This window comes from Siphateles boraxobius, unplaced genomic scaffold (assembly GCF_051911475.1).
Source record: "Siphateles boraxobius isolate OS27281-9 unplaced genomic scaffold, OSU_SipBor_1 7, whole genome shotgun sequence".
NCBI classification, from domain to species: domain Eukaryota; kingdom Metazoa; phylum Chordata; class Actinopteri; order Cypriniformes; family Leuciscidae; genus Siphateles; species Siphateles boraxobius.
Genome location: NW_027509197.1, coordinates 15820001 through 15829082, shown reverse-complemented (window position 1 = coordinate 15829082; position 9082 = coordinate 15820001). Strand labels below are relative to the sequence as shown.

Genomic DNA, 9082 nt, shown 5'->3' with positions numbered 1-9082 from the left:
GTGAGAACGGAGAAAGAGATGAGAGAGGGGAGAGAGAGATAAATAATGATAATCTTCGTCCGGTTCCCAAAACGCACTGCCATCTGGTCCTCCACCAGCTGGGCGAACTCCTCCGCGATGCCTGGCGGTGGAGCTGGATATCCCTTGGTGGACGGCCCTCTAACTCCTCCGACACCTGGTGGACAGTGACGGCTCTTCCGTGTTCGGGCAGTCGGCAGTGACTCCCCCCGTTCCCTGCTCCTCCCCATCATGGCGGATGGCAGCAGTCTCCAGCCTCCAGCCTATGGCGAACAGTGGTTACTTCCTGCTCCCTCAAGGACGGCGGCTGCGCCCCCCGAAACCAGGTGGCCGACAGTGAGTTTGTCTGTCGCCCTGGCAAGTCACTCCAGCCCACTGCCTTGTGCTTCCATGGCGGCAGACTCTATCCATGCTTGATGGCACAGCGGATTTCCCACAGTGGAGAGGGCTCTATGACAGCGCGTTCTTCCTTCCTCTCGGGTTTCGGCACCAGTGTAATAAGGTTGATTGATAAGGGAAGAAGGAGGCGGGAACTGGCGAACTTTTAACACACTTTAATTATAAAATAATCAAGCAAGACGAAAGTAAAGCGGCAGCCCCTAACGGACGACTCCCACACACACACACAAACAAAACACAACGTAAATACCACAGGCCTGGTCCTCTCTCTTCCTTCACTGTCGTCACTCCTTTTATCCATCTAAAGCTCCTCTGTGAGTAGGCTACCTCGTGGCAGGTGTGGCGCGCTGGTGTTACTCACTCTGTTCTCACAGCTCTTCGCCTCGCCCTGCTTGTCACACTTGCCAAGTGCAAAATGAGAGTAAAATCTGTGTTAGCAAGTATATGAAATGGTGTCAATTGCCAACTGGTCAGTAAAAGTTTTATGAATTTTAACAATGCAATGTTTTGAGAACATGAACGTGAACGACACTCGAGACAGATGAGGGAACAGTGCTGCAAGGGAACTCAATTAGTTTCTCACACACTGTGTGTATGGAAAGTGTTGTATGCGCACACATCCAAACCACGCACACATAAATCTGTGTCTCAGACAGCGCGCAATTTCTGAACACTGAATTGAGCTCTCTTTCACGTCTTGTTGCACTTGAACAAACATATTCAAACAAAATTGTAAAAATGCCAATGGCAAGTATCCTCGTAAACATAGTCAGTTTTGTCTTAAGTGAACCCCAACATTTAAGAAAGAAAACGCATGTGTAAACTGTATCCGGCATTAGCTCTTAAAGTGAGAGCAGCCACTTTAATTTTTTCTTATTGAATCAAACCACAAAAAACACACAATGCTCGTGACTGGATAACTTTTGTAACTTTAATAAGGATTAATCTAGATGCTTCATGGCTGGTAAATTATTTAAAGCTGGTCATTTTTCTTAAGTACCCGGCCATGGGCTGGTTTGGCACAAAGTTAGTTTTAGGCCCTGGGTAGGCCTATGAATTAACACATTATTCAGTCATTTGCGTATAAGTCATTATTTGCATTCATAATTCACAGATTATGTAGTGCCTAAGCCTAACTGACATTGATACTTTTTTCTCTTAATTTCTGAAATTATTTTTTTAATTTTAAAATACATTCATTCATTCAATAAAGCAATCCTCTATTGGAAATAATTTTTTCTTTATATGGATATTTATTTATATTTTTTGAGACAAGTGTAAACATAATATACAGACATTTCCAAGTTTTTTTTAAAATTATGTAAAACATGCATTATCCAAGTCTAGTTTATTTTACTAGACATCTAATGTTTTGTTCTCTAATTAGTAGAAAATATTACTATAAATCAACAGGCAGGACATGGCTTCTGGAAAAAAACAGGTAGCATAGTATTCATAAACATGATGTTAGTTTATTTCAAGTTAATTTGCTGTCTCTCTGTGGGTAAGACAGACGCTAGCCAATCAGTAGTGCGCTTGCGTGCCTCTTCCCAGTCATAACGAGGGCAATATCCGAAATCCCTGAGAGCTTTTTGATATGAGAAACTAAATGGTGTGTTTAACATGGTCAGTAACTGCCTATTTAGGGGTGGAGTGAACCTCAAGAAGGGTCGGAGAACAACATGCAGTAATTCCATGAGGAATGACAGAAGATATAGAAGTGGAAAGGGCAAAATGGGCCTTTCTTGTATCCCAAAGCCTAATGGTGAAAGAACAGCATAGTTGAAGTCCGAGTAGCTGACAGGTGGCGTGTTGTCTGAGATGTAATAGAAGTTTCCACCTATCACGGCCCTTTTCTGAGAATCTCTGAGTGCCCGACCTGCTTGTAGATGTGCCAGGGCTACGTTTCCCACGTATACAGGATTCACTTTTGCCTCACGTCTTGATGTTCTCAGCAGCACGTTTCCATTGCGGATTCCATCCCTCATGTGGCCTAAAGTAAATCGGCAGCCTGGTCCATAGATGTACATGGGCCGCAATGCACAAGTAGCCAGGTGACCTCCATTGCGGAGCAGCTCTCCATTGGCCTGAAGGCAAATCTGTTCAGCCTCATGCTTGGTTTTGCTGTAGCTGAACTTAAGACAGGCGGAGTAGGGGGTGTCCTCATCGCCGTTAATGATTGGATCACCGCGGGGATTGGGACCAGCCACCTCAATGCTGCTAGTATAAATGAAGGAGGCTACGTTTTCTTGAATGCAGGTCTCCAGCAGCAGCTGTGTTCCTGCAATGGGAAAAAAACATTTTTTTTTCCATTGCCTTTGAACCTTATTATTACTATATTATATTGTGTTAGCATATTTTGGTTAGTCAGAGTAGATCTTTTGTGGTTGTATTTGTTTTGCTAAAGCAAGTGTCTTTTAAATCAGTAGTTCTCCACCTTTTTGGCTCCATGGTCCCCCATTGTCCACAACAATAACCGAAGGCCCAGGTAGGCTAATAGGATTCCTTTGGTAAGACAGTTTTCAAAACATTTCTTATTTTACAGTGTCCATTGATTAAGATAAGTTACTAAAATTAGAATAATTACATTTCAGGATTCCAGAAGTTTAAAGAACTGAATATTTTTCAGGTGTCCCTCTCTTTTTAAACAATGAATTCACATGAATTTTCCAGTCGTTGTCATTTACAGGATAAGGTTTAAGGATAAGGACATTAAGGATAAGGATATTTTATTTTAGAAGGACAAATTATTTTAGAGCTTGGCATACCTACAAAAATGTGAATTCCTTATAAAAAAATTATGCTGTGGTTATTATTTGATTATATCCAGTCTTAATCCAAGGGCACCATTAATCCAAGACCGTTGTAATCATGGTTCTTCAAAGACAAAGCACAATTGTTGAGAAGATGAATTAAAATAAGAAATATCTTGGTTTTTAGTTCAGCTTATTTTAAAGCTTGTTTCTAAATTTCCGGTGGCCCCCTAGTGGCCCCGTCCCCCCAGTTTAAGAACCATTGATACAAATGCTCACTTTTTGTTTGAATCTCATTTTTACTGGAAAAAGAAAAATTGTGACCAAACTCTATATTCATCCTGAAAGTTTTTTTCCTCTTAGCTCAAATTCATTCTGACTTGTTACCGTGTGCTAAAGACCAGTACAGATCTCTCACCTTTAACATTGACTCCATATAATTCACTGTATTCAACGGCTCCAATGACATCGATGAGAGATGCAGTGTGAAAAACAAGTGCTGCTCCTTTACAGGCTCTTCTCAGCAGCTCACGGTCCCTGATATCCCCCTCAAAAACACTCACTTTAGTCTCTCCCCTGCAATCTGAGGACACAGACAGAGAAAGAAATTAAAGCCAGAGTGTTGATTTTATGCATTTCTCTATTTGCCATCATGCTTATAAAGAGACGAGAAAGTAAAAAAACAAAACAAAAAAAAACAGAAATGTCATGTGAACGGTTTACATAGTGTATATTATCTGTATTCTTAATATCCTTAAGCAAAGTGCAAAACAGGAAGAAGAATGGCAACTACTAGAGACTAAGAGACACCACAAAACCAATGAATATAAATATAGACCAACAGATTCCACAAAAAGGAGAAATAAAAGAGGGATTTGCTATTTTGGATGAGAATATACTGTAATGGAAGTATCCACTTACCATCAAGAGACTGTATTAGCTCCGACCGGATGTTTCTATCCAGCAGTCGGATCTCAGCAAGCTTCTCTTCCAGCAACAGTCTGATCAGTGCTTCTCCCAGAAACCCGCAGGCTCCTGTCACCACACACACGTTTCCTGACAGAGCCATGGCAACTTCCACCAGCACCACTTCACTCCTTTGTGTATGCCACGATATATATGCCACTAAAGAACCGTACTAGAGAGCATGACTGAAAACCAAAGTGACGCGATGAGACCTCGGAGATGCTGGAGCAGACTGGGAGGGTGGTGTGTTTTTGAGCACTACTATCTGCCAAGGACAGCCTCAATGCCACAGGCTGGGGGGAGGATTTGAGAAACATTGTCAAGGTGCAAGTCAGCAGTCTGCTTATTTTTAAGATTCCTGTTTTTACAAAGACAGCAATTGTTGGCAATGAATCAATTGAATAGGTTTTCTTTATGCATGGCTTTACATGTTATCAAATGAGAGATACATAAGGGGATCTTACAAGTTTCATTTTCTCTCCTCATTTGCCTCAATTGTAGTTTTAGCATAATAGTATTGTCTTAGTTTTGTGCAAAATAAAAATAAAATATAGACACAAAACCTTTAGGAAACGGCTATTTTACTGATTGATATATATATATATATATATATATATATATATATATATATATATATATATATATATATATATATATATATATATATATACCTTTACTGCCTTTGTGCAGATATGAGAGAGGGAACATTCTTCATTCAGTTTCGACTGTAGTCTTTCATATTTACCACAGATAATTTATTTACTGGGATAATTGTTCTTTGGCTTCAGATGCTTTGTCTAATGACTTTTTCAAAATATGAAATCATTATATAATGTTGAAAACAGTTGTTTGCTCAAAATTTTTTTGAAAATGTGATAAATTTTTTCAAGAGTCATCGAAGAATAGAAACAGAACCGCATTTATTTGAAACATAATCTTTTGTAACCATATAAATATCTTTACTGTCACCTTTGATCAATTTAATGCATCCTTTTATGAATAGTAGTATTAAGTATCATTAATAATGAAATATTAATAATAAAAAACGAAGAAAATAAAAACCTTACTGACCCCAAATTATATATATAGTGTATATTTTCTAAACTATACTATATCGTGTATATTCTCTAGCCATTACTAAAAAACAAAAATAAGTAATTAACCCTTATACACTTTTCATTTTGAATGAACACTCAGGCTCAGAGAACACAGACAATAAAATGCAATTTTGTAACATAATAAAGTAGTTTTCTAAAAAACAAATGTAATATCACAGAAAGACCCCAACTACCATATAATTAAACATTATAATGTAGGATTTTTTTTTTTTTTGCGTGAGTGTAAACATTAGAAATGTTGTTCTGTTAAGAGAAATGTATACAAAAAGGTACCAAACACAAATGAATTGATTGAAAAAAGTTTATTCTTGCAAAGCTTATAAAAGTATTTGAAGCAAAAATAAAACAGAATAATTTAGAGATGCAACATTAAGCACTATGTCCCTCATATGTGTCATCAGTCACTGAAAGAGAGCAGATCAAAAACACAGTACAATACGGTACATTAACAGCTTTATTTTACAAGCAAATTATTTTTCCTTGCCCCAAAGGTGGATGTACAATAATCAAACCATTAAATTTGTTTTTGCAAAACACATCACTAGCAATGTGAAGCTAATTTCAGTCTCTCACATGTAAAGGCCAAGAGTGATATCAAAGCATCTGTTCAGCCTTTGGATGTTGAAAGAGGACACTCTTGTATTTCAGCCTCATCCGTTGAACCTTTTGGACAATGAACTGTCATAGTGCAGGCCCGTATTCCTCCAAGAGGCTCGAGGACATTGAAGACCTTCTCCCACTCATCCTTCTCAGGGTCATAACACTGCACGATATCCACCATACACCTGCTGTTCCAGGAGTAACCACCCACCACGTAGATGCGCTCCTTAAAGACGGCCACCCCAACATCACTCTGACCCTTGGGCATCGGAGCCACCACTGTCCACTGGTCAGACGCAGGGCTGTAGAACTCACAGCTTAGCACATCATCGTAGTCATTAGTCCCCCGGAAGTGGTTTCCACCCATGACGTAGAGACGGTCGCCCACGGTGCACATGCAGTGGAGACCACGAAGCTCCATCATGTCTGCTCGTCTGCTCCACAAGTCTCTATCGGGCTCATAACACAGCAGCTCTTTCTGGAAAGCATCTCTTGTGATCCCACCTGATGTTATAAAAGACGAATGCAACTTAATTAACTTATTGAGGAACAAATGGATATTCATTAGACTTTTTAGAGGAAGCTTATTTATTTGTGCAGAAACACAAATCAGCAGAAAGGATGTGGTTAAGAGGCTGAAGAATAGGACCGGGAATCTCAAGTCTTATACTGAGACCAGACCACCACTTGCACAAAACTCAGTCTACCACCAATGTCCAACAGTGTATATATACAGCATAGAAAAAGTCTGAATAAGTCATAAAATGTCACACCAGTGTCATTTCTACTACTCAAAGGATGTTTTGTGTTTAATATAGCATATAGCAAGATTTTTTTTTTTTAACTTTTTGGAGAAAATTACAGACTCTCAGCAGTCTTGATAGGTATAATTTTATAGTTTGTATTTAAAGTAAAAATAATACATTTAAATTAATAATTAAATTAAATATACTTTTTATTTATTTGATTTACTATTTTATTTATACTTTTTAATTAATTGAATTACAATTTCACAAATCTTATTTCAGCTTAAGCCGGATATTTAATTTGTTAAATAAGTACACAAACTTTTGAAAAACTTTGTGTGACGATGGAAATGACATAAAAGTGCCTCAATATTATTATTTGTATCGTTCCATAACTCAATTACTTTTTTTCTCTTCAAATGTCCTTATTTTTTATTATGTTTGGATGGTTTGCAATTCTTCAAGCAGGAACATTCTCATGGTTTCACAACAGGCCTGCCATGCCCTTTATAGACTGCGGTCTAACCTCAGATGAGTGACCCAATTCAGCTTGACGCAGCTCTGTTTCCTGGTTATCTGTTTCATGTTGCTTTTGATTCTTGTTCCGGGAACTTCGCCATTATGTGAAGATTGGAAAGTTGCTAAGAGACCTCTAAACAGTATTCTTTCTTTAAAAAAAAAAAAGAGTAAAGAATTCTTGTGCAGTGCATTCATTAGACTCATGCTGAGGACTGTGGTGAATTAAGGCCACATGCTTTGTGAGCCAGAATTAATTAGTTTACAAAATCTCCCCTAATTATGTAGGGCAGATGTTACCACATTAATGCACAGTATAGTAGTCCTTTTCGAATTGATCTCACTTTTTTGAGCTCCCAGTGTGGATACTCACCTGACACATACATCAGACCTCCATGTACCGTGCCAGCATGTCCATAATGAGGTTCATGCATCGGTGCAACAAAAGTCCACTCGTTCTTGTTCAAGTTGTAGCACTCCACCGAATCTAAATGACAGACAGTTTTCTGTTTTTCCACAGTATTTTAAGGCAGAACAGAACATTTTGTTCAGTATAATTGCTAAAACATGTCCTTACCAATCTCCCCAGTGGCATTTCTCCCTCCAACAGCATAGAGCTTCCCCTTCAGAGCGCTCAGATGGAAGAATGTCCTCTTCTCATTCAGAGAGGCCACCTGCAACCACCGGTCAAAACGAGGATCATACCGGTACGCGCTGTCAACAGCTGTCTTGCCCTTGGTGTCATAAGTGCTCTGACCTCCTACAATGTAAAGAAAACCCCCTAGAAGAGCCACTCCATGCTGGTAACGTGGGACCTCCATAGGTTGGAGGGCCCTCCAGGTGCCCCCGTCTTCTTCATTGTACAGCTTGAGCTCTTTGCTGACCACGAGTTGCTGCCTCATTACACCACCCAGAACCACCAGGTGAGTGCAGTCGGATCGAATTCGGGTCCGTTCCGTCTGCAGCCCAGGCTGGAGGAAGGGAAGCATCTGATAGTTGCTGGCCTCCAGGAGGAGGTTGACACAGGCCGTGTCCGATCGCATGAACGGCACCACTTCCTCCTTTGCCACGCTTGCTGCTCCTTCTTCCATCTGGTCCTCCTGAGAGATCTGGAGGAGCTCAGCTGGGGACATCAGAGGGAAGCGTATGTGGCGCATCAGGGAGTAAGCAGCAGAACGACGCTCGCTTTGTTTATGGGACAGCCAGGCACGGGCGATGCGGTACAGCTCCATCTCAGAGAAACCCCTCAGAGAGTCGCTGGAGAGGGCGTACGTCATGCTCGCCTCGGACAACTGCAGGAGGCGGCCGCTCTGCATCAACGCAGAGAAATTCTCGCACACAAACATGTGGACGTGCTTTTGGACGTCTTCCAGAAGAAGATCTCTGGCAATGCGCTCCACTTCCACGCAGTTTTCGACAGTGATCTGCCATGTAAAAAACGTGGCTTATTTGAAAACCCGCATCATGCACGGATGAATAATTAATGCAAAGGAAAAATTAACACCACATCTTAAGTGTTTGTACCTCACTGCTAAGAAGCTGGTTGCAGAAGTTGAGAACGGGAAGCACCTGGAGGAAGCTCGCCGCCTCTAGTGTGTCCTGAAGGGTGCCGAGACTCAGGCTCAGACGAGATGTGTAGATGAACTCTATGATGTTCTTCAGGCCGATCGTGCTCACGCCATGGAGCTTAATCTCCTTCAGCTCCTGCTCTCTCATGCCTCCTGACACAACAAAACAGAGAGGGAATTGATCTGATCAGTGTGGATCAGTGTGAAGTAGAGTGCAAAGAGAAAATGCCTAAACCTAATTATAAACTACAATGCAGAAAAAATAGTTAATAAAGGCCTCCCGAAGCAAAGCGAGGAGTTTGTGTAAGAAAAATATCCATATTTAAAACTTTATAAAGTAAATAACTAGCTTCTGGCCAAACGAACATATGGATTCGACTTAAGTGTAAAGTGCAACT

General features: G+C 40.4%; 2 protein-coding genes across 6 annotated transcripts in view; both read right to left on the bottom strand.

Annotated features, from left to right (window-relative positions):
• Positions 1–1334: 1334 nt before the first annotated feature.
• Positions 1335–4370, bottom strand: hsd3b1 (hydroxy-delta-5-steroid dehydrogenase, 3 beta- and steroid delta-isomerase 1). Its single transcript, XM_077215506.1, has 3 exons — positions 4092–4370; positions 3589–3753; positions 1335–2698 (listed from the first exon to the last, which is right to left on the bottom strand). Exons 1-3 carry the CDS (start codon positions 4237–4239, stop codon positions 1890–1892), a joined length of 1122 nt encoding a protein of 373 aa, XP_077071621.1. The 5' UTR covers positions 4240–4370; the 3' UTR covers positions 1335–1889.
• A 1171-nt stretch (positions 4371–5541) lies between these two features.
• LOC143723549 (kelch-like protein 9) overlaps positions 5542–9082 on the bottom strand; it is a 66500-nt gene continuing 62959 nt past the window's right edge. For all 5 annotated transcript variants that reach the window (XM_077216147.1, XM_077216146.1, XM_077216148.1 and 2 more), the window contains 4 exons: positions 8641–8837; positions 7694–8540; positions 7490–7603; positions 5542–6358 (listed from right to left, as the gene is read on the bottom strand). In XM_077216147.1, coding sequence (XP_077072262.1) covers positions 5862–6358; positions 7490–7603; positions 7694–8540; positions 8641–8837 — 1655 coding nt within the window. In that variant the 3' untranslated portion in view covers positions 5542–5861. The remainder of the gene's footprint in view (positions 6359–7489; positions 7604–7693; positions 8541–8640; positions 8838–9082) is intronic.